Here is a 26,665-nt window from a genome sequence, read left to right as displayed (position 1 = left end):
TTTGTTTACTGGCATTTATAGTATAAGAAATCGTGTATTTCGTATCGTATGTTTTGATTTACTTGTTAATAGTATTACTGTAAAGTAAGTTACTATAACATGACATAATAATATACTCTTTTATTTTATGTTTAGTAGGTTATTATTGAATATTATCTCAGTACTTATAGTTGTAACAAAGTATATAATCATGGAAGAAAATCAATTCTGAATTTATTAAGTCAAGCAAAGATATATTTTATCTAAAATATGCTAAAACGACCGATTACTGTTGCTAGTTGTGCTTAACTTATGTTCGTTTAATGCATAATAAAAATTTCTTTACGTTTATCCAAATATAAATTGTCTTATCTTTATTAAGATAATTTTTAATACTGATAATTTTACAGTCTATTAAAGTAGAACAGACTCAAATTAAACAGCAGCCAATCGTGTCATGGATAGAACTTTAAAGAGCTGCTTTTATTAGTATAGTAAGTCTGAAAGAAATCTGTTACTGGATACAATTACTCCAAAACCAATGTGCTCCTGGACATAGATCCACGTCCAAATTTGCGCGAGTTAACGTCGATCTTAACATTCTTACACCTTCACAATCTAATCCCCAATTTGCCAAATTTCCGATTTTTCTCAGTCTTTTGCAGTTTTTAAACATATTCAGCACAGTAGTTGCGGATACTTTACTGGCCTCATATATATAGAAACATGTTAGATTTTGTATTAGACTATTTTCACACTTATCAGACTTCCTTGGATTTTTTTGTTTGGTTGATGCACTTAATAACTTTTCTAAGTGTTCGTTTGTGAGATCAAAACAACTATGAACATGTAATGCTGTTAACTCTGGTGCTAGTGAAAGAATTTTCGTGATAGCAATAGCACTCACTATGCGACCCAATTGAATTTTTCTTAAGTATTTCAATGGAGCAGGATCAGTTCCTTCTGTCCAAGTTACATTGGACCCATCATTGGTAAATGTTCTAAGATTTGGGCAACTACCGAAAATTTCTTTCAAATCCATTTGAATAGGATTTTCGTTTTGTGTGATTATGAGCCTAAGTTCGCGTAGGTTGTGACCATTTGTGCGAAGATAATCATAGAAACCATCCAACCATTCTCTTTGAGATGGTATGCTATGGACACTGAGGGAAGTAACATAGGGGAATAGTCTTAAAGCTTCAGGAGGATGTTGAGGCTCTGAAATGTGTAATTTCTCCACTTTTGGGCATGCTTGTGCCAACAGCTCTAAACGAACTGGTGTTGTTCTGCAACTTCTTGCTTGAGTTAGACTAAATGGAGTTTTAAATCCAATCAGTCCCTTGTTCATAATTTCCATTACTCTTCCCATATGATTATATTCTGCCAAAGATTCCAACCTTGGAACATGTACCAAAGCCAAAAGTACTCCAGCACTGGTCACACCAGTATTAGCAACATTAAGTACTCTGAGTGTATCACAGAGAAAGTTCCTGCTTTCATAATATTCTAGCAGTACCCCTTGTTTCTCCTTCTTTTCTGATTTAGAATTTTTTATTTTTAACTTTGAAAGCAATGTTTTTAAGCGGGACCAACTAGTGGGTTCTTGCATTGTAGCATGAGGCACTTTGTCCCTAAGTTCTACTTGCAACAGTAACTGCTTCAATCCAACATCTGTTACTTGTCTCGAACAAGCCACATCCAAGTGCACAAGTTTTGGACAAGCTTTTCCTACCACTTGAAGCACTGCATCACTGGCAATGTTACGCAAAGTTAAGCTCATGAGATTCTTCATATTTAAAAGTGCAGACCTTAATAATTTGCAGTCCAATCTTAGTAAAGCAGACCGGGCTAACTCTAAAGATTCAAGTCCAATTCCTTCTGATGCAAGCAATTTCAATAATGATGTTTGATGGCTACATCCATAGTAGCAACAGAGATTCACTTTTAATTGCTTAATGTCATGGCCAAGAAGAAGGGCCAATAAGTATAAAGGAGCTGGTCCAGAAATTAATGTTGATCCATCAGATGCAGGTCCATATAACATTTTTGAAGTTTCTTCAATAACTTGAGACCTCAAACGTGCTGGCAAGGCATTTATGTAATAAGGTCTGATGGTCTGCTTTGCATGTGCCAATACTTGTGCAACGGATGATTCTTGTGAGAGCACTTGCAGCCTGCGGCACGTCCCGTCGAGTTGTTGACACACACGTCCCAAACTAAGCCCCTCTAGGGATTTAGGCTGACGGTGGCCAGGCATCTTCTCTTGTTCATTCACTGCAATATTTAATGTATCAATCAGTATGTAATAATAACATGACAATCACACTAATATTTACACTGTGTACTAACAAGAAGTTGCTAATAAAATTTTCACCCCTGGTTGTAGAGTTTGCTAACAGAGAATGGTTAAATACAGGTTGAATATATGTATATGCTGAATTAATGTAAATTTGATTACAGCTAATTTTTCCTTATATCTTATGAGATAATGTAATCACAAAAATTAAGAATTAGAATAGCTCTGGTTATCAAAAAAAAGAAGCAACAACTGTGCACATTACAAGAAGTTATCTGTATTAGATACCGCGTGTGTATAAAATGATGCGTACGTGATCAGTAATCGAAGAAACATTAATGTTATAACTTTGAGGTTAACTACGTTTGAAACGCGACTGTTTTTATGAGAGCTCCTTTTTCTACATCCGACCATGAATATCGCGAACACATTATCGAGGCAGTGTTAATCGGAAGAAACATGCTTCGTAAACAACTTTCCTGTATTGTAGTTATCAGTAGTGAAAAACTCTTGCTACTAATCCCGCATACTGTTGTGACAGTACGCGCCGACGCTTTTTTCCCAGACCGTATTATTATTGCCTACCGAAATTTTGAATTTGAAGAAGGTTCATTATTAAATATTTCAATTTTCTATAAATCTAAACACTGCCATGAATACAAAGAATACTTTCACGTTTTCTTCAAATTTTTATGGAAAAAAAAACAAACGAACACAACGTTAAATAAAAATAAGTGATCGCGACAAAACGGATGCTTTGACATTTCAAATATCAAGATGTAAATTTGATGCCCTTTTCATATTTTTAACATTCTAACAAGATCCTCGAAGATTTTTAGTCGATTACTCATGATTTTTATTTTATTCAGAAAAACAGGTTGCATGTCATTCGATATTAGTGGGTAGCCTCGTCAAATTCGACACAGAGAGCGTTTGTATGCACGGTACACGTGCTCGGCTCTCCTTCGTGATTCTATGTGTCACGATAGATCAATCAGAGAAACTAGGAAACGTGCTTAAAACGTGCTCGTTCTAACGACATACTGCGAACTGCATTTTACTACACGCGTATTGGGCACTCCTGATGTATCGCGAACAAATTGATGAACACAGCTATTACTTTCGAAGCTTCTCCATACATCATCGACTTTTTCCGTTTCGAGAAAAGAAGGAATGTTAATCCATTACTTAACTACGTTCTACGTAATCTCTCGATTGCGTAAAAAGAACTATAATTGACTAAATTGTTCCTGTATCCATAATCTAACAACTATCCTCCGTGAATCGATCAAATTGTACTAGATCTTAACAAGCAACATTTTTCTTGCATTACACGAAGACAGAGTATGATTTCGATTTAAATTCGAATTACATCTTTGTCTCATAGAGCTAGAAAACTAACTGGATCGACGATTAAATGGTTTCTGTAGCGATGACACGTCGTCTAGGGAATGCAATAATTTTCCCTTTTTTTCTCGACCGCCGATAATACGCATTTATCTTCCATCGATTTCTATTCCCCGCGCGAATGACGCGTCACGTATCGAGGATCTGTTGCGAGAGTGACAGAAAGGTGGCATCGATGCACGCTATAGTTGCGACAACGTCGCTAAAGAACGTTTCGCGCGCGACCTCCCGTTAATTAACTAACGCCTCGTACCGTAATGCAATTTTACGACAGTCATCTGTGTGTACAAATGTACAAGAGCAGCAGTAACGTAACGCGAAATGTTATATACGCGATATTAAATGAAAAAAGAACCCAGATCAGCATCTCATGGAGAGTAAACACTTAATTGAATCGAACTTAAACTTGACAAAGACCCAACTCCAGCCTAACCTAGACCTGACCACGCAGAAAGAAAACAGGAAGACACGGTTAGATATAGAAATAAGTGTACTCGCGAATCGAATCATATGCAAATCGCGTTTGGTAATGATTAGATAATAGCCAAGGCTGAATTATTGAAATTCAATCGTTCCCACCGGTTCGTGCTCTATTATTGCGCCGTGACAGGTCGATAAAAATACAATTTTCAGCGTTTTCAATCGATTCGAAAGATGAATCGATCTTCGATTTTCGAGCTTAGAAATCGACGCTGCGCACGTGACGCAGTGGACGTCGAAATCTGAACAATATATATACATATGTACAAACGCGATGAACCGCGGAGTCATTCACACGTTCGGTTACATAAAGGCAAATACACCGAATCCGACACACCGCTGCGACACTTTCACTGGACCATTTTTTTCGTTCATTCTACTTGCGAGCAATCGACGCTACTTTCTAGTAACGGTATTAAAACGCTTGACACTCTGTCTCTCGTTCGCGTTTCTACGGCACACGAAATAATTAAGGGATCAGAGTTGATCGAGAGCGGAATATTCGTAAAAAAAGGTTCTACATCACACAGAATTATCGATAATTCCAGTTTTCTGTAATTAATCCGAGCGTTATGTGTGTTATTCCTCTTGAGTATAGACAATGAGTAGGTATATCCTGCCCACGTGTCGATGCGTCAACGAGAATTGAACGATTCAAAACAAAACTTGCAACTCTTTCATCCAGTGGAGCTTCCAGGAAGCTTTTGTTTGAAGAAGAATAGAATTTGCTTATAGGAGAGAGGTACGTTGACCACTTATTTCGAGTCGCTCTTTTTCGATCAATTCACACAGGTTGATCTAAATTAATTCTAAATTGAACGCGCGTGCACGTCAGTGTTCCTGACTTAGCGTGCCCTTTTGCCCACATACACTCCACTCTATGTCAAAATTATCCTATACATCTCGAGAGAATAGACCAAAGTCGAAAGAAAAAAAACTCGAGCCGGGATAGCAGCGGAAGAAACACGAGCGAAAAAAGCGTAACGTCTTCCTCGCAACGGTATTAGACAAGGTTAGTGTTCCACAGCTCTTCGAAACACAAAATTCATCTATCTTTGATAATATCGTTCCTAAAAAAAAAGCAAACTCTAATCCTGGTTCCCACGATCGTCTCAGAAATCGTGCAAATCCCATTTTCCAATGAGAATCCCTTTTAAGGTTAGGGGAAAGCGATAGACAGGTAGAAAGAAGCTGTTCCCTCTTGGGCACAGGGAGAGGAAGAGAAGATCGTTTGGTATAGCGAGACGCGTGAGGTGCCTACCTTGAAACAAGCAAGTCCCCTACGGGTGTCTCCTGAGCGGCGGCTCGTGCTAGACTGCCGCCGCGACGAAATTGCATGCGTCTCGACTCGGCTCAACTCGGCTCGCGACCTCGTCGTCCAGCTTTCAGCTTGCCCACCACACGGCGCCACGCTTCTCCGTCCATTCCGGGGTTCTCGGTGTCCCTCGTGCTTCGCGAGACTTTAACTAAAATATGCCGCTTTTATTTATTTACGCGATTACAGGATATCACGTGGCTACGTTATCGCGAAAAACGTTGATTTCCCGTGGAAAAGTGCGTCATTTCAACAACGTGATTCCTCTTTTCCTCGAAACTTTCCTGGCGACGATAATAATCGTCCATGAATTCACAAGTGGTAATTCATAACCGGCGCGGCGATTGGAAAGCGCGTTAATCGCCAGTCATTCGCCTCTGCGGCACGGGTCATCGCGCGAACAACTTTACGGGAACAGAACTTTGCACACACGAGGATGATCGATCCCGTGGTTGTCTCAATCTAGATCGATCGCCTGTCAATTGAAGTACCCGTGGTTTGGAACGTGCCTTGCTGTCTTACGAGGGACAGAGACAGAGGGATATTTTGTTACTTTGTCGAGTACAGAAGCTGTCTTGAATATGCATGAGGGTATAAATTATGCCGATGGCTGTCGGATGTATAAAGAGTTGTTTACCGTAGGATAGGACAGCTTGTCATGGTGTTTCAACGGTGTTACCTTTTTTCTGCTATTTTTTATAGGATTTCATTTGATTTATAGAGAATCGTTGAAAAGGTAATATTCTAGATTGAAATTATTCGTAACCGTGTTAAGAACCTAACCTAGTTCGAGTTCGTTAAAACTAAAGTGTATTCGTTCGAAATGGTTGAAATTGTGACGGTTTCTCGCTGAATCTGAGGACACTCGTCGACTGAGAATTATTCTGGTCCGTAAAGGCTCAGGTGCCATTGAAATATTTTTGGCGTATCGAAGTTGTAGGGCGTCTCGATATATCAGGGCTCGAAAGCTCGAAAATTATTCAACTATTTCTGGATTTGGTGCGCGAGGTCTCTCCGCTCTATTTTCGTCTGTGTATTAATCTAAAGGGACGAGAAATGTTTCTCGACATTTTTCAATCCACCATATTCCTCCTATAACCTCAAAATTTTCAACTACACAATTCCCTAAAGGATGAAGGGTTCGATTGGGAAGATCCTAATTACTTTTCAACGGTGAGGAGAAAGAAAGGAAGAGACAATTCCAAAGCGGCTCGTCCCTGTCTTCTCGAGTTGGCGAACCAGCAGCTCGTTATCCTTGATCGGTAACGCAATATGTGGCTCACGTAAAAGCGACGAGCAAAAGCGCGACCGACTGTTGCCTTCTTCCCGCGCACGTCCGTCTTTGCGTCTTCGGTTTCAATAGCTTCCTTTAATCGGCTTAATAGGAAAGCCTTCGATCCTCACCTTCGTTGCTGTCGCCTCTAGTCATTGATTAATCGTTCTATGTAAACTCGCCGACCAATATCAATTGTCCATTATACGTACAGTTACTCCGGTAAAAATTCAGACGCTAACCTAACCTAACCAAAAATATTACGAATATGAATATTCAAAATATTCATTTTTCCTAAGTGTTCGAATATTTATGTAAAATTAGACATAATTTCCGATTAATTTGTGTTACAATGCGTTAAATTAAAAGTACGTAATCCTAGAATAAAATAAACGATGTTTCATACCGAAAAAATACATCGGTAGAAAGGCAAGCTTACGTATAGTGTTCGAATATTTTTGGGAGTAACTGTATGTGATACGGAAAGCGTTGTGTTACGGAAACTGTACTTCCCGTTTCTCCTTCGTATCGCAATTTCAACATATTCGTATGTTTTTATCTTAAACTTTAGTTTAGAGAAAAAAGCAAAGTGTAACATTGTTCTATCTGGAGGTAAAATTGACGAATTACTAGTTTTTTAAAAACTCGTTACAAATAATCCAAGAAGATTCACCGGTGTAAAATCCAGAGTCTATCGATCGATAAGAGGTGAAAGCAAAGCCATGCACCTTAAGCGTGGAGGAGAAAAAGAGCAGGATGAAAGACGACGCTTGGCCGCGATGAGCGCCTCTTCGTTCTAATTAACGTCTCCTTAAACGCCTGACGCGGCACTTTAACGCCGCTGGCTGGCTTAGCGCGTTTCCGCCTGGAACACTGAATTTTTCCCCGGGACCAATTACGTTTCGCCTCGTTCGTCCAGAGCGGATGCATTTTTCACTCGAGCATGGTTACGACACTTGTCGACGATCTCCCGGGAGATCCCGCGATCCGTTCATCGCTCGAGATTCTCTCCGGGTGACAAAAAAACGCGACCAAGTCGGCAAAGAAGAGAAGTATTTCCCCTTTTGCAAATTCTTTTTTATCTTCACCATTTACCTTTTACAATTATATTTCCATATACTGTTTCTTTTTAATTAACCAAGATTCTTAATGAATTTCTTAAAAACACATAGTCGTGCACATGAAGCAGTCTCGATCGAAATTTCGGAACTTGGAAAGATTAACCTTTTAAAAAAAAGGAGGTATTGTGAATCATAGGAAATTAATTTCTATTCGCCTAGATCAGGGGTCGGCAAACTGCGGCCCGCCATCAGTTTTTTTTATGGCCCGCGAGTTATGTACTGTTAAATGAAACATTATCCAAAAAGAAAGAATTCCATATTTCTCATTAATAAATGTGTATTACAAATAAAGGATTTGTGAAAAAATTTTAATTTGTAGTTAACTACCTACCTACATACATACGTAATAATCTCAATTTTCTCTCTTGGCCCGCAAAGCCAAAAAATATTTAGTATCTGGCCCGCCAGAAAAAAAGTTTGCCGACCCCTGGCCTAGATAATACTGAAAAAAAGACAAAATCGTCCTTACCATCGTCAAATTGAGAAAATTACGAGCGTAAGGGGGTTAATTCGAAGAATTAATAGAAAAAACCCGGAGAGCTGATGGACATGTTAGCCAACGATTCTAAAATTGTCCACTGAAACCCTCGCCTAAAAACAAGCTCACCTCGAGGTCGAGATGCGAACGAAGAAGAAGAAGAAGAGAAGAACAGGGTAAGCAGTACCTAACTGTCATCACGGAGAGACATGTAATTTCCAGCCGGGTGTATTTCATCCTCGGCTGGGGATATGTTCTCTCGATTATGGCGGACAACAGGTGAGGACACGGGCGGGAGATCTGGTGGGATAAGGTTTGAGGGTCACGCGCCGGCAACATGAAGGTCCGTGACTGAAAAGCCAACCGGTCCTGAGAAACCGTCCACCACTTCTCAACAGTGGAATGACTCTGCTCGAAACGGCCCGTACAATGTCTGATATAACTATACACCTCGTGTGTCCATGGTCGCTCCTCCATTTCTTCCTCCAATTTCCGCGTTGTTTCCCTCGCGGTTCCTTCCGATCGATCCTCGACACCAATCGAAGCGTTATTGAGAGTGTCTAGAGACACCCGGGAACCTTCGATACGAAACGGGAAGATGGTCCTTGAGTGGTAACCATTCGCGTATATCTACCAACCTCCTTCTGTTTCGTTTCCATCGTTGGGCATACTGCTTCTCTATACTCATAAGCATTTATTGCGAACCGTGTAACGATGTACTATATACACACATAAAATATATATACGTAGAAACGTACAAGGGCGAGGCACAGTGCAAATGCTTGTGTAAGATAAAGAGAAGAACGTACGACGAGTATATATATGGTTCGTGATTACAGTCTTGCAGATCGTGTAACGAAGTTCAAGAACAATAGTGTTTAGAGATAAACATGATCGTCATGAGAGTGAAGAAGTGACATTCTCGACTAATTCGATTTATCTATTCCAGCCCACGTTGTAGAGAAGGATTCTTCAGAAGTCCCAGGTGTTAAAAAGGGTTCAACGGCACCGAGCGTTTACCATCAAGTTCCAATCGGTGTATTTCGGGTGTGGTGTTTTTTTCCAAGCAAGTTAAAAGCAGAAGAGAGAGAGAGAGAGAGAGAAGGGGAACATGAAACACGAACAGAGAGAGAGGATTCACGAAGAGACGCCTCGCATGCAGAATGTCTGATCGTTTAACGATCCTGTTTCCTCGAGCGAAGCGTGACGCAAAAGCAAATCCATTAAGGGGACGTAGAGGCTGCTGCATCGATAAATGAAAAGTCAATGAGCCTCTTGGTCGCTATAGCGTGACCATGGTCACGTAGTCTATGGGGAATTTACCACGCAACCGATCCTTCCACCTTTTCCTAACCTTAACCGTTGTCCTCGGCGTAACTATTGTTCCCCCCACGTTCAAACAGTACAAATTTTATCTTATCTACGCTTCAACACCGAAGTGAAAGCAATTACCGCCTTATCTTTCGACATATGTACGAATTATTTATTCTTCCCGTTTTTTCGTTTCTGGTGATCGATCGAAAAACCGGCTGGAGGACGTGATTTTCATAGAACTTTATATCAGAACTCGTGTGTGTAACACTTGTTGTTAGAAGTAACGAAGAGTATACGTATGCGGTATCGAATTACGATGAGGTCGATCTTCATTAGAGTCAATTGATATGATCTACATTCGCGCTAGATCACGTGGATCGTCGTTGCGATCCCTATCGAGCTTAGGTCATTATACGTGAACGATATGTCGTCGATTTTTATGGAGGATGATACTCGTGATACTGTTTTACACAGTCGCGTGTGAAACGAACGTTAATTGATCGGTGTATTTCTTTTGTTTTTTGGGACACCCTGTGTACGTGGGGATTTTTAAAAAGGAACTCAACCCATTAACCGCCATTGCCAAGTCCGAATGGTAATGCAGAAAGGCTAACGCTCAGATTCGATTCATTTGCATAAATTATTGCCGTAGAAAGTCTAGGCTCTGCTCCAATTCGGACAGCTTTACCGTCCGCTGACACCTGTATAATTAATTTACCTGTTTTTCGACACTGACCAGGAAGCACCTCGATTCATTTGCATAGAAAAAGTACGATGAACTTTTATTTCACGCTGTTCGACATTCCAGACATTTCTAATGCATTTCTACGATGCACGAAGTGGCTGTGTTCTTCTTTTGTTAGGTTTTTAATTTAGAATTAGACATTTTTGGTTCGATGAGAAAGGTGTTGAGAAGGTCCTCGAGGGATCCTTGAATCAGCGAACAATTGCAATTTTACAAACGATATTCGTTCTTCGATCGTGAGGTTTCTGGCTGAAACTACCGGTGTGACTCATTCGAGAATTTTCACCGTTGATTTACCGCCGCTAAAAGCGAACATTTGATTGTTAAAATACAGCGGTTCAACCTCGACGTTGTATTACAAATTCACGTTTCAGATTATACGTCTCGAGTGTAAATGTCGTGTTTGCTCGCAAATGCTTCCTTTTTTTACGCACTTTATCCACTTGCGATGAATCATTCCGATGGTCGTGGAAAAGTTAGATGATATAAATCAACTTGGTTCGTTGTTTGAACAAAAGGAAACGAACAGAAATTAAATCTGTTCCGCTGATCTTCAGATTGCAACACTGCGTGGAAATCCTTTTGCAGGGATGCTTCTACTCGAATTACGATGCAATTATCACCGATCAAGGGGGCCCTTGATTCGCTTGTTTTAATTATGTCGTCCGTTAATGGGCATCGTCCTCTCTATTCCGGTCGATTGTTCGGTCTTAATTAGAGTCGACTGATTAATTAAGCTCGTGCTGGGGAGAACGGCCACTTTAAATCTCGTTCCACCGAACACCGTGGTAAAAAGTCGCGATTATGTGCACACGAAGCGGTGTGCTGCATCGCGTGTCCATGCAGACGAGGTGATTAAAAGGCAAGATGGTTAACCCTTTTATCCGGATAGTCTATTTATGTATCGTAGACGGACAGTCGGAGTCTGTTGGAGTAGGTATATGAGTGTTTGCACGCGATTTTGGTAAATGGTATAGTTTGTTTTCGGGATCGATTTTTAAAAATATTCACAAATTTTGGAAATTCGTTTATTGAGTCATGTTCAGGATTAAATTGAATGCTATATGATATAATATGTGTATATATGTGAAACTTGGAGGTTTCTGGAAAAATAGCTTGTAGAGTCTGATGGACTCTTACCGATTAATATTATAAAATTATGCGAAACTTGGAGGTTTCTTGGACTCTTCCTGATTACTCGCGAGATAAAATTATGTGAAACCTGGAGATTTCTGGAGGCTTCTGGAAAAATAGCTTATCGAGTCTAATGGACTCTTACCGATTACTAGACTGCGGACTTTCATGCAAATTCATATTTCTGAGTATATAGTAAAAAAAGTAGAACTTGGGTAGAAAATTATTTCACCTAGCAGGTGTTATGAAAAGCACTATAATTTTGATATTTCGCATATATTTTCATATCACGTTTCATAAAAGTCCGCAGTCTACCGATCACTCGCGTAATAAAATTATGCGAAATCTGGAGGTTTCTGGAGATTTCTGGAAGAATAGCTCATAGAGTTTAATAAAAGTTGATACGGTAGAAGAATTCGCAGAAGAAATTTTGGATTTCTCCAGCAGTGTTCGAAATACTTCTAAAAAAACAAGTCGTGTGAGTCCATCGGTCTCACCGAATAAGGGTTAAAGGGACCGTTCCTCCGTGTGAGACCTTGAAATAAACGCGTTAGAACACCAGGCAATCTTGTACGTTTCGCGTATTCCTCTCTGTAGAAAAAAGTCTAAGAATTTTCCTAAGAATTTCAAAATAACTCCATCACTTTCTTAGATATACAACAGATACTTTGTTATCGTATTCATAAAGCTATAAGTAATTCCACGAGTTAATTAGGCACAGGCGTGTAAATACGTAGGTTTCAAAGCGAATGAAAAATGAACCGCGCAAAAAGTGAAAATGAAAGTACAAATATGGTAAAGACCTCCTCCGTTGCTCTTATCAAGCCGCCAATGTTGGACGATTAACAGTCCAGTCACGTAGATATCCATATTGTTCCTACGAAAAGTGACCACAAGGTCGATGAAGGCGATACATTCGAATGACAATGCATCGCGAATATTAAAAGTGTCTGCGGTTAACAGACACTTCCCCACGTTCTCTTAAATTCGACTCGAACTTCCTCCATCATGTTCTTACACATACACCAGCCAAAAGTTTCTGATCACTGTGCGTTGCAAGTTACAGAAAAATTTCCAGAAGAAAGCTGGCAACTTTAAGAATCTTTCGTCGTTCAATCTGATCGAGATAAATTTCTACCGATCTCCGCAACGTCAATTCTAAATCTATAAAGAATTAGTAGTGCATTGCAAGTTACAGAAAAATTTCCAGAAGAAAATTAACTTTAAACATTTTTTAACGAATTTTTTATCATTCAATTCAACCGAGATAAATTGCTGTTAATCTCCGCAAGATCAATTCCAAATCTATAAAGAATTAGCGGCGCGTTCAATGTTAGCGTAAATTGCCAGACGATCCGAAACTTTTGGTCGATAGTGTATGTGGAGAATCGCAAACAGGCGAATAAAGATGGGTTCTTTTGGACGTGTGAATTTCAGGTTCCCATGAACGATATGGACTTCAACATCCTGTGGATGGGGAATCACCCGAAACCAGACATTCTCCGGAACCTAATGCCCCACCAGAAAGTGAACCATTTTCCAAGGTACATAAAGCCTGATATGTGAAAATAAACAGAAATCTCCGTGGAAATCGTGCGATTCTGGATTTCGCACGAAGGGATAAATCAAACATTGTAATAATAAAAGGCGCGTGTATTTGCACACCGCCCGAAATAATAGCAGCATCGTCGATTCTGAGGAGGACTTCGATGTTAATAATAAATCGGTACAGCTAAAAATACTTGTCAATTATTCTTCCACAGATCTTCCCAGAAATGATTGTATACCTACGTGTAACTTATTCAACTGGTAATTCGTTTCATTCACCGTGTATTAAGTGACGATTTTTCTTCTTTTTTTTTTCTCTCATAGATCGTACGAGATCACGCGCAAGGATCGACTGTACAAAAACATCGAGGCGATGCAACGGAGCAAAGGGTTACGGAACCTGGACTTCATACCGCAAACGTTTCTATTGCCTAGCGAGTCGAGGGAATTGCTCACAGCGCATTTCAGGTATCGCGGACCGTGGATTGTCAAACCGAAAGCCAGTTCCCGCGGACGTGGAATTTATATTGTTAACAGTGTGAGCATAATAATTTACAGATACGAGTTTACCTTAACACGTTCGCTTTGCCATTTGAAAATCGTAAGGAACATGCTGTGCGCTTCTGTGTCGACGATGCTTCGACGGTAGCAACGAACGTGTTAACGTGGCCGGCACAGCATGCTTGCTCCTTTCCTTTTTTTTCTATGCACCGTCGATAAAAGTAGTTTACAATCTATTTTACTTGAGAATGTAGTAATCTCTAACTGTGCACATGTTTGCAGCCTGAAAAGATCCTTACGGACGAGTCTGTGATCGTTGCACAATACATAAACAATCCGCTTCTGGTGGACGGGCACAAGTGTGACTTACGGTTATACGTCGCCGTTACGAATTACGATCCTCTGTTGATCTACCTGTACGAAGAGGGCTTAGTGAGATTTGCCACGGTGAAGTATGATGGTGGTAATCAGTATATCTGGAACCCTTGCATGCATCTATGCAATTATAGCATAAACAAATTCCACGTGGATTATGTGAAGTAAGCAGAATCGTGTTCTCACTTTTGTGAATGTATAGTAACAACTGTTGGAGGTGGGATTGCTTTGTTATCCGGAATTCTTTTGCAGGAGCGAGGATCCAGACGCGGAGGACGTGGGTCACAAATGGACCTTGTCGGCCTTACTTAGACATTTGCGCTCTATGGGACAAGACACGGAGTTACTTATGCAGCGTATAGAAGATATTATAATAAAATCGATTCTCGCGACCGCTTCTGGAATTGTTAGCGGTATCAAACAGTTCGTGAAACATCCCGAAACGTGTTTCGGTAATTCTTTTGCTCGATAAGAAATATTGCTTTGTTAAAAATTATCTGTAAAACTACGTATCTATCTCGTCTTGTTTTAGAATTATTCGGATTCGATATTTTAATCGACGACACGTTAAAGCCATGGCTGCTGGAAGTCAATTTAACGCCATCGTTAGGCTGTGATTCGCCGCTCGATGTTAGATTAAAATCAGCCTTGATAGCAGACTTGTTAACCCTAGTCGGTATACCTGCGGTTGATCCGATGTTACGGCCTCAAAGTACGCATCTGAATCGTTCTACGGTGACTTCCACTAAAAGAATAGTTAGTGTAAGTTATTCACTAGGAGTTCTTCCCTATCGAACAATCAGACGTGGTTGCAGAAGGTAGAATTTCATTGTTTCTAGTGTAGAAGAGTACACTCGGCGGAAACGTTGTCGCAAAGGAAAAAAAACGTGAATAAAAGCAATATTAATAAGTCAGGATTAACATCTGAGCAACAACGAATAGTGGCGTCCGCGAAAGCGCAATTCGAACGACGAGGAGGATTCGTTCGCATATTCCCTAGTCCAAAATCGTGGGAAATGTATTCGCAATATTTAGGTAGATGTTTGTAAAATATTTCTCTACCGTTACATTTTACCATGTGTATATACATAGATTAATTAATATTATATTAAGCATTATTCTGTACTTGCAGATCCAACAACGGGAATACCAATAGTTTCAGACCCTCTAGGACCAGGCAGAGTTCCCCACCAAATAAATACAAATTATAATTTAATGTTACACGAGCAATTATTTCCTGCGGCTAGTCGTACGACCGATTTTATCATTCCTGAGGTTACCCTGGACAGATTGTCCAGGTACTTTTGTGAAAATAATAAAAGATTCGTAACTCATCCCTCAATAATAGTATACAATTAGCATAACTCATTACAGATATGAAAGGTATGAGAGAGCTTTGGTGAAAGGGCACAAACAAAGCTTAGAACGTGGTCACAGTAAAGAGAATACGGATACGGATAAGCATAAATATAAGAGCCAAGTGGTGCAATCTATGCACGAAGGAAATAAACTTAGGTTGGTTACGTGATTATAGATGGGATACATTCTACGTCGGTATTACCGAATTCGAAGAGACACTGTGTATTATATAATTAAATTTTTCAGTCCTGGAGAAGCTAGAAAGGCCTTCGGTTTATATTTAGGACACATATTGCGTAAGATATCACAGCCTAACGACGATCCAGCAAGCTGCGATCTTGTGATGAAATTTCTTCAACAGTCAGCTAGTAATTTAAGGACGCCATTCTTTTTTACGGTATGTTACGCAAGTAGCTTTTCAAATTTTTACGATTCTTTTAATTTCATTTTATTTATTTATTTTTTGATACACAGTTACCAAGTAGTAAATTGAGTGATAAAGACCGTGCCGCTATAACGGCCAAACAACTCTCGGACTTTTTACACATGTACAATCGAGAAACAGATCTTTACGCGGACACGGTCGATCGTCCACGTACCGTTCCCAATCGACTATTTCAAAAATTTCTAGCCGCGGCAAGGTAAGCTTCTTCAACTTTCACACTTCCCTATCTTGTGTATACAATAATGTCTAATGTACTATTTAATGATTGAATAGCGAACAAGATCTCGATGATATATTAATTCTACAAACGAGGCTATACAAGTGCGCTCATAGTTTTTTGGGAAGAAGCGGTTTCGCAGGTAGCCTACCAGGACCTAATTTATTAGGCTCGTTACCCCACATCACGTCTCGCGTGTACTCGAACGCCGCAACCAGCGAACAATGCAAATGTAACCAATCGTCAATCACTAGGCCTACGAAAACTGCGCGTACCTAGTTGTATAATGTGTGAATAATTTGTTATAGATACTTTGATTGCTCGTTAAAAGTACTGTGTACTGCTGCTCTAGGACTTCCCAGTACAAGTGGACAATCATCCACGTATATATAAATATATGATAATCTTAACGTTTCCCATATAAATATAGCACAGAAAACCGTCACAAAATTAATATTTTGGGTACGCTTGAAAAGTGCTTTAATATTTGCTTAATTAATTGTAAGGTAGAAAAGACAGAAAAAAAGTTCGTTATACGATACTTCCAACGAATAATATTTCGAGCCTTCGTAAAAAAGTTTTCTTAGTCTCTCCAGTCGAATTCATATTCTTACATTACGGTTTTATCTTAAAAAAGATACTAGTCTTCAGAATAAAAAAGTTCTCGTCGAAGCTAGATAAGGAATTATCTTAAACAATGAAAAAGGATACATGGGTTTTAGGTTTCACGAGTTTTATCATATAAAACAGGTGGCCATTTAAGATTGAACCGTTTTAAGGTAAAAGCAGATATCTTACAATTAAAGGGATAAATGATTAAGATATTTTAACGAGAGACACGTTATCGGCCTATGTAGTAACAGGCGATTAATCTTTACTTCTTTAAACGAAATCATGTCAACATTACTGATCATACAAAATTTCTTATTCAGTTTATCATACATTTTTATTACATATCAATAATGCGGAAATGTAATTATATTCAGATTAATTCGTCGATTAATTTCAGCTAGTTGCAACATAAGTTTCGTTACCATATATTTAAGAAATACCTTAGCAATTAATTACCATTCTCGACAGCTCTATTACACACGTTCCTATATTTAACGTATATTTTTGTTCATTTGAAACAGACATTATTGTATGTTTAAATTTACGACAAATGCCTTTTCAAGTCTAGTCAAATTAAAGGCACGGACGTAGAAAATTAGCACTTTAATATTTTTAACGTTTGACTACAATTCTTTGTTGTTCATTGTAGTTTTATTTTAACCATCAGTTCGTCTGACAGTTTCTATTCGTCCACAAAACGATCTAGGAATATAGACATAAGGTATAGTAGTTAAAAAAGTTAACATACAAACACTCAACGAATTGAATTTTTGCGAGCACGTAGTTTATAAATATAAAAAAAAAAATGTCGAATTAAGGATCTTTGCGAAATCAATTTTTTCGAAGTGCAATAAGGTACGAACCATTTAAGTGAATTCGAACTAAATTATTGTAGGATACAAAATGTACTTATATAGTAATAACGGTACACCTGCTCGTACAATGATTTGAGTGGTGACACGATAATACACCTGATGACGATTAAGTTACGTGCGTTGAGTTTGAAAGGGGCATACGTATATCATGATGGATTTCACGATGCGTGGCTGTTAAATAGAAAAAGATGGGAAATGTTTGTCAATATGGTTGGCAGGTACCAATCCATTTAGATTAAAATCGTATAGGTCTTATCCATCCATGTAATGCCGTCAGTATTTAATACAAGGATTTGCAGCTTATTCTTCCAACAAATGTAATGTCATTCGCATTTTACAAGCTTTATAACATTGCACGCGACGAAAAATAGCGGGAAGGTGAGAGGAGAGAAAGAGAAACATTGTATTTTTCCATTTGCGTTACTATTAAATCGAAATGCGAGTCATTGGTGAACACGAATTCAACTGATTTGCTGTGATACAAACGCATACGCCTCGACACGGGTATAAGTTGAACGCAGTATCTTATAAACGCAATGGCATTCAATATATTACATGTTATCGCAGTGAGTTGATCTCACACGAGACGAAAGTCTCCACATTATCCCTTGCTAAGCACAAAGGAAGCTATACTATAATCATTAAGCCACGAAAAAATATTGTTATTGCATAATTGTATTTACTGTATGACACGTTGTAGTCAGTTTAGCGATGCGTTATCAGTATCTGTTTTGAAATGTGACACATTTACTTTAAAAAAAGAGAAAAGGAAAGTGTACAACGGGTAGACGTAAAAAGACGGCTTACTTTTGATCATGTTCACTTTTAGTACACGTCTTGTTTATAGATTCGTCAAATATTAAGTCATATAGGTATCTATCGTAATTCGAAAAAATTAATATATTTGTATAAATCGAAGATATTATTTTTAGTTCATAATATGTTATTTTGTAGATGGACGTCTCACGCGTTACGTTTCATTGCTCGAATTCATGTCTGCATCATAATTACTCGAGACTCTTTTTTTTTTGTTCTATTAAAAAACACACAAGCACATCGGTTCCATGTCAACCATGCGTCCATTCTAAACGTATGAGATGCTTGATGTCTTAAATTAAGATTATTACACACGAAGTGGTACGTACTGCCATTATTTTGTAAACATATCCTTTCTTTACGATTGTAATGTATTTTTTACAACGTAGGCAGTTTTTATTTAAATAGACACATTTTATGTATTCGAAACGTAATTCGTGTAGAGTAAAGATGCACAACAGTTCACTTACCTTTTAAGATTATTATACTAATTGATATTATTTCAGCAGAAAATAATTTTACAATGTTCGTAGTGGCGTTACAATTTTTTGACTTTATAAAATAGCTATAGCGATAAGTGAAAGATCTTTGGAGAGGAAACATTAATTTAAGTTAAGTTTACACAGATCGAAGGAAGGCACGAAAACTTATGAGACTTTTTTAATGTATTGCAAACATAAAAATTAACGTATTGCTATTGTACTTATATGTTCAAGATTTGTTAAGCCAACTGCTTTCTGTATTCGTGTTTTTTGTGATGCGAGCTATTTGTGTTGTAATACGGTACATGGTCGAAAAAGTGCTGGAAAAGATACAGATATCGATTTGTGCATAAGATGTCCAAGTGAAATTTTTTCCTGTATATTAATCATTCAAAAAAATTTGCTTTCGAATCTTATGCAGTAAGTTTGTTGAAAAAATTTCGAACGTGACTGCTTGTAAATCTTCAATTACAGAAGGAGCATTGAATCGAAGCAATAGCAAAAATCGTCGGGGGCAGTGAGAATTAGCAGATGTATATAAAAAAAAATTGTTATTTACATACCTCTGTGTTGTGTATGCAACACTCCCTTCCTACCTGTGATTTGTAAAATTTACTAGTCAGCTTACTGCATTTACTATGAATAAAATATTGTAAGAAATAATTGCTATGTACAACTATTTTATTATAATCATCGAAATAGTAAAGTTACAACCGTTGCTCGGGAATACAACAGCATCGAAACGTTGGACGAAGTATTGAATAAAAAAAATAGGGATTGCAGTTGAGCAAGTTTATCATTATTAAAGTCCGTCGTTTAATCGATTTGTTATATGACCGAGTACTATGCAGCCTTCTTAGCTCTTAAATATTTAAATGATACCGAGAGGTATCGATTGTATGTACTTACAAGCATACATATTTTCGCATTGTAAAATTCTCTTCAAATTCAAGTATTAGAAATAAAACATAATGAGACAGGACATGTATTTTATACCCTTAATTATGGTGCCTATTTTATAATGAAATATAACGTTTGTGCAAAAATTAAAATCTCAAAGCGCTCTTCTTAGTTCGATCATAACACCGCTAGTTGGTGTTCACAGCCGAGAATATTCTTCCATATTTTCCCTAGCTGTTAAAGAATAGTGACTACGTACTATGTCGGAACGTCACTTTCCGGTGGCCTTTTCGTGAAATTCTACCATTAGTGGCGCGTAACATTATACGTAACATTATAGAATACATATTCAATAGGATTAAGTAAATGAATCGTGTTTTCACTGTGCCCATAAAAATATTCTATTGCCTACGTTTTTTGGTTGTGCAACAGAATTAGTCGGCGCGAAAATGACACGTAAAGACCTGAAAATTTGTAAACATCTACGACGATGATCGCAAACAACAAAAATTCGACAGATTTTTCTATTTCCACGTAATTCTTGAAAAAATGCGGATGCCAATAATGATTTGAATCATTAAAGAGTAACGTATCGCATGATTCGACCAGTATAGTGTTTTATGGTGTTTTTAAGGAGATGAAACTCTGACGTGCTAAAATTTGATTTGGAGTTTCGATTTCGTTGACGTATGCGCATTTAAGTGTGCAAAGTACTCCGTTTATATTTTTATAAAAATCACCCGTAAAAGTTTTCTGTGATATTGTATACTTAGTAAGTATATGTACAAAAAAATTACTACACTAATACAATTATATTTTTAATTACATTTGCAATTATACTCACCATTGCAGGTACAATGGAATCTGAAAGTTCTGTTATTTTGGAATCATGTGAGGAAGATTCAATTTTAATTGCAACTGTGAAAGACATGGTTGATGAAAATACACATACTGAATTAGAAAGTGAAGAAGGTTTTTTTGTAGAAACAGATAATCAGAATGAGCAACAAAATGAGATAGAAGTTTCAAATGAAGAATCAACAGTAATACAATTGGAAAAAGTATTTTCTTGGTCCTCTTTATGTAGAGTATGTGCTAATACCAATGATCATATAATTCCAATATTTGAAGAAGAAGGTTTACAACATGATTTATGTAGCAAAATACATAAATATCTACCTATACATGTGTGTATTACACATTGTTTTATACAACTTAGATTTGCATGCATAAAATATTTATGAATTATCTTTATCCATAGATATCTGAAAATGATACACTTCCATTGCAACTATGTTATCATTGTGCTGCTACATTACTAGCATGGCATGAACTATTAGAAGGATGTTTGAATGCAGAAAGAATATTAATAGAAATGCAAGATGGTTTGCAAGAAAAACAGGTATATATGAAAGTAAAATACATGCATCATTCTTTAATTTCTCAAAAAAAAAAAAAACATATTTTCAAATCGTATACATTTATTTGTGCCTGTAGAATCAACAACAAGAAACTGAAAAGGGTCAAGTTCTTGTGGAATCAGCTGTTAATGATTCAGACAGGTAATGACTTCTTTTATTTAAAAAAAAAAAAAAACAATTGATACATTGGAGCTATGTAACATGTGTAATTGAACGTGCAGAAAATATGCCCCCTTAAACTTGGTAGTTAACTTCTCCATTAGAATTTTTACGAAATTTAATTTTAATAACAGATACGGAATGGATAAACAAATTTTTAACACAAACGAAACAAATACTCTTAAAAAACACTTTATATATATTGACTATTTGGAGTATGGAACAAGCATTTGCATACAGTTCCATGAAAAGACTATTCCAAGCAATCTATACAAATGTACAAAGAAAATGAAAATATATGTGTGTGTGACTATGACATAACAGGAATTAGACGTTAAGGACTATCAAGAAAGATAATCTTAACTTTCTCAAGTGCCATTGATAATTGGATTGAGCAAGAACAATCTCCTACATCACATAGCTGCAAATCCGGAGTCAAGTATTGACTGTTTTGCAGGTCCAGTAATATGCGGACACCGTTTAAGGTGTTCCTTGACATGCAGAATGTATTTCGGAAGCCACATAGAAAAAAGTACCAACTACAAGAAAGAAAATCTACAGACAATGGAGATTGCGATTCGGTGTGGATCACCGTCATGAATTCGACGCTTGATCAACCTACTATAATGTCTGATCAACTGCAAAACAATGATATCGCTACAAAGGTAGAGGTCTCTCAGATGTATAAATCAGATAGTTTAGAAAAACTAAAACTAGATGAAGAGACGTATAAACCAATGGGCCCTTCGAATACGAGAAACGGGAATAAAAGAGCGAAAGGAAAATGTAACGTTTGTTCTGGTGATTCGAAAGATTCGAGAGATCCTTGTGAGCATATAAAGAGCAAAGTTACCATTGATGTTCAAGAATCTTATCAATGTGTTGAATGCGGAAAATGTTTCAAATTAAAAGATTCATATCTAAGACATATGAGGATACATACAGACGAAAGACCATTCACTTGTCATGTATGTGGAAAACAATTCCGAGATTCTGGTGGCCTATCTAGACACTTGAAAGATGTTCACGCGAAACTTAAAAATTTTACTTGCGATATATGTGGCAAATCATTCGCGTCGAAAGCTACAAGAGATGATCATCGCAGAACACATACGGGAGAAAGACCTTACGTGTGCGATTCATGTGGGAAGACGTTCAAATCAAAAGCTTCTTTGTACATCCATAGTAAATTACACACGGATGAGTTTCCGCATCCGTGCTCCTATTGTAACAAAAAGTTTCGTAGAAGACAAGAGATGCTAGCCCATGTGACTACTCATACAGGAGAGAAAAATTACGGTTGTGACGTGTGTTCGAAAAGATTTCGAGTGAAATCGGAACTCGTTAGACATAAATTAATTCACTCTGAGACTAAACCATTCGTTTGCGTGAAATGTGGTCTCGCTTTTCGACAGAAACGTTACTTGAACAATCACATTAAAAGCAGACATATTGAAACGTTGCGAGCATGCTAATGGGCAATTTTCACAACATTTTGCTCTACACAGATAGCTCTTCGATTATTACGAACAGACCGAAAACATTCAAATCTGGTACATTTATTATTTTTCCAGGTTCGGTCTACCTCGGAAGAAATCCTTCGCGGCATATTGCTCATGGCAACCGACATTCAGTAAAACGAACACTAAAGAAAGTATAAAAGAAAAAACCACCGATAATGACGATAGCATTAATTCATTTGACAATTGTAGTACAGGTTTTAATATGGTAGAGATGATGGGAGTCATGCTATCTCCTCACAACGAGAAACTTAATTCACCAAAGAGTCAATATTCTTGCAAAAATTGTCAGCAAATGTGTAAAACAGAATACCACTTGACACGGCATATATCTCAATGTAAAAATAAAATGAAAAATAATATCGAGAAGAAAAATAAACGCTCCAATGGTCGAAGCATATCAAACGTGAGAGAATTGAACAACAAAGAAGATAAAAATCTGATGGACCAAGGTCGTAAAAATTGGAAATTGTTCAAACGAAAAAGATACGAAACGTATCCATGTATGTATTGCGATTACACAGTCAAACAGAAGAAGCTGCTCGAGGTACATTTGATGGAGTTGCACCCGGAATTCACCGGGAAGAAAGATAAGAAATTAAAATGTGCTGATCGTGAAATGGTGATGCGCGCTAAAATGGAAATCGATGGAAAGGTTTATTATCATTGTAATGAATGTGGTAAAAACCTTTATTCACCGTATACGTTCTTTTGGCACGTACGAATACACACTGGAGAACGACCGTATACTTGTCATTTATGTGGCAAGCAATTTCGTGTTAACCAGGGTCTGGTTAGACATTTACGCGAAACGCATGCTGGCATTAAGAATTTTCCATGCGACATCTGCGATCGAATGTTCTCGACGAAACGTAGCGCAGAAGATCATAGACGTATACACACCGGTGAACGACCATACATTTGTAACGTTTGCGGAAAATCGTTCAAGCAAAAGGCTTCTCTGTTCGTACATAACCGTACACATTCGGACGTCTTTCCTTTTAAATGTAATTACTGCAATCAAAATTTTCGAACCAGACCACCGCTCATGGTACACATAACCAAACACACAGGTGAAAAGCCGCACACGTGCGACATATGCGGTCGATGTTTTCGTATAAAACACGAGCTGAAACGTCATCGTTTAATACATTTCGACGAGAAACCGTGGCAATGCACAGAATGCGATCTCTCATTTCGACAGAAGCGCTATTTAGTTAATCATAGAAAAATTAATCATAACACAGATTCGTTCGTGGCTGACGTGAAGTAATGGGGAAAACTCTCTTTTCAGGTGTAAATATCGAGTGACTGAAAATGATGAAAAACACGAATTAAGCGGTTCGCGAGGCAACGAGCATTCGGAAAAACGAAATTTACGATTACAAGTACTTTCAGAGAGTGATTTCAGTATTAACGGAGAGAAAAGGATAGAGTTGAAAGGGAATTTAAAAACTGTTTCTGAGAAATATAAACGAACATCGTCGAAACGAACTCTGGAGCAACGTAACGAATTAACTCGTGCAAAAGTAACAGCCAATGGATTTACGTACTATAAATGTAACGATTGTGGAAAAATACTCTCGACTTCGTACAATTTTCTCATTCATCGGAATACTCACACCGGAGAGAAACCGTACACGTGTCACGTTTGCGGAAAAAGCTTCTGTTCGGCGTCTGGCTTGAACAGACACGTGCGTGACGTTCACGCGGGAATAAAGAAATTCGCTTGTGATATATGTGGTCGATGCTTGGCCTCGAGAGTCTCGCGAGACGAACACAGGAGAACCCACACCGGGGAAAGACCTCACGTATGCGAGACTTGTGGGAAATCGTTCAAACAGAAGGCATCTCTGCACGTTCACAAATCGTTCCATTCTAAAATCTTCCCCCACATATGCTCCTTATGCGATCAGAGCTTTAAGAGAAAGCAAGAATTAGATAAGCATATTTTTATCCATACTAAGCAAAAACCTTACTCTTGCGATGTCTGTGGCAAACAGTTTCGTAGCAAAGGTTGTATTAGTCGTCATAAACGTGTTCATAATAATCAAAAGTCGTACATTTGTCCGGTATGCAATGCGAAATTCAGCCAAGAGCGTTACCTGAAGAGCCACAGCAAGAATTTGCATAAAGCTTTGCATTCGGTAGCATGATATCGGAATGTTTATTTTGCAGGTGGAAGATCGAGTCTGATGACGTTGTAATATCAACGGTTGAAAACGAAAATACAAACGCTGAAGAGGTAGAATACGTCCAGTGCTCTCAATGCGGTATTGTCTTCGAAGACATGAAATATTTCATAGATCATATGAATGTCGAGCATGAAGCTCAAATGCATTACTGCCAATATTGTAAGTTAGTTTATCATGGTAAAGAGAAAGAATTCGAGGAACACCTATCGATACATAACGATGAGTTAAAAGATGCCACAGAGAATGAAGTATTGAAATGCGTGAATAAAACGAGAAAAGGTGATAAACCGTCTACTGTAGGTGTTGAGAAATCATCTACTGTAGGTGTTAAAAAACCGTCTACTGTAGATGTTGCAAACCCTCTGTATTATACGTGCAACTTTTGCGAAAGAATTTTCACGAGGAAACCCGAATTGAAAAAACACATGCACACGCATTCCAATCGAATCCAAAATTCAGACGAATCCGAACTTGTAGATAAAGCGAAACAAATAATAGACGATCGTGTTTCTTACAAATGTGACATGTGTAAAAAGTTTATATTTACGAAGCGCGGATTCTTACGCCACATTCGTGTCCATTCTGACAAACGACCCTGTAAATGCGATTTATGTGGGAAATCTTATCGAATCGAACAAGATTTAGCCAGGCATATAAGGGACGTTCACGAAAGATTGAAGAAATACAATTGCGATATATGTGGTCGTGCGTTTGCGAATAAAGGATCAAAAGATGATCATCGAAGGATTCATACGGGTGAACGTCCGTACGCCTGTGAATACTGTCCGAAAATGTTTCGTACACTGAACTCCATTTATATTCATAATCGTGTACATACAGATTATAAACCTCATAAATGTTCGTATTGTGGAAAATACTTCAGAAGCAAGCAGAGGCTAACTCATCATGAAACTACGCACACAGGCATTAAAGCATTTGCCTGCGAAATTTGCGGTAAGACGTTTTCCGTCAAGGGAGAAGTCGGACGACATCGTGCGGTGCATAACGAAGAAAAACCTTTCAATTGTAAATGCGGTGTGAAATTTGGACAAAAGAGATACTTGAGAAACCATATAAGACAGCAGCATCAAGAAATGTCTTCTCGGTTATTGGCAGATTTATTGGGAAATAAGAATTGAAATGCGCAGGTCGTTGAAAATAACTTTGCCTTAAACAAATTTTGTACGAATTATTATATAGGGTGAAATGTACAGTTAGATGCGTATATTTTATTTGTTATATCGATTTTGTATTGTAAAGATCAATTAGGAAAATTGTACATCGAACATTAATTAAATTACTTGGAGCGATACATTAGATTAAACACCTATCCCTGTTGTATTTATGACAATCGATAGCAATTTTAAATTCTGAATATTAAAAAAATTTAAATGATACGAGGTGAACATAAATGCGAACATTATTATAATTTATTTACGAATTAACGAATGTTTTTATTGTTTTATGTATTACCACAAGTTTAATTATCACAGCATTATTAAAAATACTTACCTCAATGAATATGGAATGTCCAATTACTGTGATAAGATTTCAGATTTTGTTTAATGCATACATGTGTATTATACATAAAATACACAAATGTAGCAAATATAAGTTTTATAATCAAACAAATAAGTTTTGTAAAGATTATCTCAGGAAATATTTTCTTTATTTTTTTTTTTTTTTTTTTTTGTTCAC

The 26,665-nt window shown here is 37.7% G+C and overlaps 4 protein-coding genes across 4 annotated transcripts in view; 3 read left to right on the top strand and 1 right to left on the bottom strand.

The window, feature by feature from the left end:
• Positions 1-16,266, top strand: part of LOC108575419 (tubulin polyglutamylase TTLL5) — a 36,528-nt gene extending 20,262 nt beyond the window's left edge. The window contains exons 5-15 of the mRNA XM_017938200.1: positions 12,980-13,086; positions 13,415-13,628; positions 13,874-14,130; positions 14,219-14,418; positions 14,499-14,728; positions 14,806-15,001; positions 15,099-15,264; positions 15,341-15,481; positions 15,572-15,722; positions 15,800-15,966; positions 16,044-16,266. Coding sequence (XP_017793689.1) covers positions 12,980-13,086; positions 13,415-13,628; positions 13,874-14,130; positions 14,219-14,418; positions 14,499-14,728; positions 14,806-15,001; positions 15,099-15,264; positions 15,341-15,481; positions 15,572-15,722; positions 15,800-15,966; positions 16,044-16,266 — 2,052 coding nt within the window. The remainder of the gene's footprint in view (positions 1-12,979; positions 13,087-13,414; positions 13,629-13,873; positions 14,131-14,218; positions 14,419-14,498; positions 14,729-14,805; positions 15,002-15,098; positions 15,265-15,340; positions 15,482-15,571; positions 15,723-15,799; positions 15,967-16,043) is intronic.
• Positions 494-5,470, bottom strand: LOC108575420. The gene is made up of 2 exons (XM_017938201.1): positions 5,424-5,470; positions 494-2,253 (listed from the first exon to the last, which is right to left on the bottom strand). The coding sequence occupies exon 2, from the start codon at positions 2,234-2,236 to the stop codon at positions 494-496; it is 1,743 nt and encodes a 580-aa protein (XP_017793690.1). The 5' UTR covers positions 2,237-2,253; positions 5,424-5,470.
• A 4,133-nt stretch (positions 16,267-20,399) lies between the features above and the next one.
• On the top strand, positions 20,400-24,045 carry LOC108575397 (zinc finger protein 845-like). The gene is made up of 5 exons (XM_017938174.1): positions 20,400-20,444; positions 20,525-20,859; positions 20,934-21,074; positions 21,170-21,234; positions 22,827-24,045. Exons 2-5 carry the CDS (start codon positions 20,530-20,532, stop codon positions 24,043-24,045), a joined length of 1,755 nt encoding a protein of 584 aa, XP_017793663.1. The 5' UTR covers positions 20,400-20,444; positions 20,525-20,529.
• Positions 24,046-24,758: 713 nt separating this feature from the next.
• LOC108575396 (zinc finger protein 664-like) lies at positions 24,759-26,113 on the top strand. Its single transcript, XM_017938173.1, has 2 exons — positions 24,759-24,844; positions 24,951-26,113. Exons 1-2 carry the CDS (start codon positions 24,759-24,761, stop codon positions 26,104-26,106), a joined length of 1,242 nt encoding a protein of 413 aa, XP_017793662.1. The 3' UTR covers positions 26,107-26,113.
• The last annotated feature ends 552 nt before the right edge of the window (positions 26,114-26,665 follow it).

Source organism: Habropoda laboriosa, unplaced genomic scaffold (assembly GCF_001263275.1).
Source record: "Habropoda laboriosa isolate 0110345459 unplaced genomic scaffold, ASM126327v1 scaffold297, whole genome shotgun sequence".
NCBI classification, from domain to species: Eukaryota; Metazoa; Arthropoda; class Insecta; order Hymenoptera; family Apidae; genus Habropoda; species Habropoda laboriosa.
This window is presented reverse-complemented; position numbering and strand designations above follow the sequence as displayed.

Excerpts from the sequence above, each read along its gene's own strand:
- LOC108575397 (XM_017938174.1), top strand. The coding sequence starts at position 20,530 with ATGGAATCTGAAAGTTCTGTTATTTTGGAATCATGTGAGGAAGATTCA. Across the intron at positions 21,075-21,169 it reads ATGGTTTGCAAGAAAAACAG|AATCAACAACAAGAAACTGA; the intron begins GTATATATGAAA and ends TTGTGCCTGTAG. Across the intron at positions 21,235-22,826 it reads GCTGTTAATGATTCAGACAG|GTTCGGTCTACCTCGGAAGA; the intron begins GTAATGACTTCT and ends TTATTTTTCCAG.
- LOC108575396 (XM_017938173.1), top strand. The coding sequence starts at position 24,759 with ATGTCTGTGGCAAACAGTTTCGTAGCAAAGGTTGTATTAGTCGTCATA. Across the intron at positions 24,845-24,950 it reads AAAAGTCGTACATTTGTCCG|GTGGAAGATCGAGTCTGATG; the intron begins GTATGCAATGCG and ends TTTATTTTGCAG.
- LOC108575420 (XM_017938201.1), bottom strand. The coding sequence starts at position 2,236 with ATGCCTGGCCACCGTCAGCCTAAATCCCTAGAGGGGCTTAGTTTGGGA.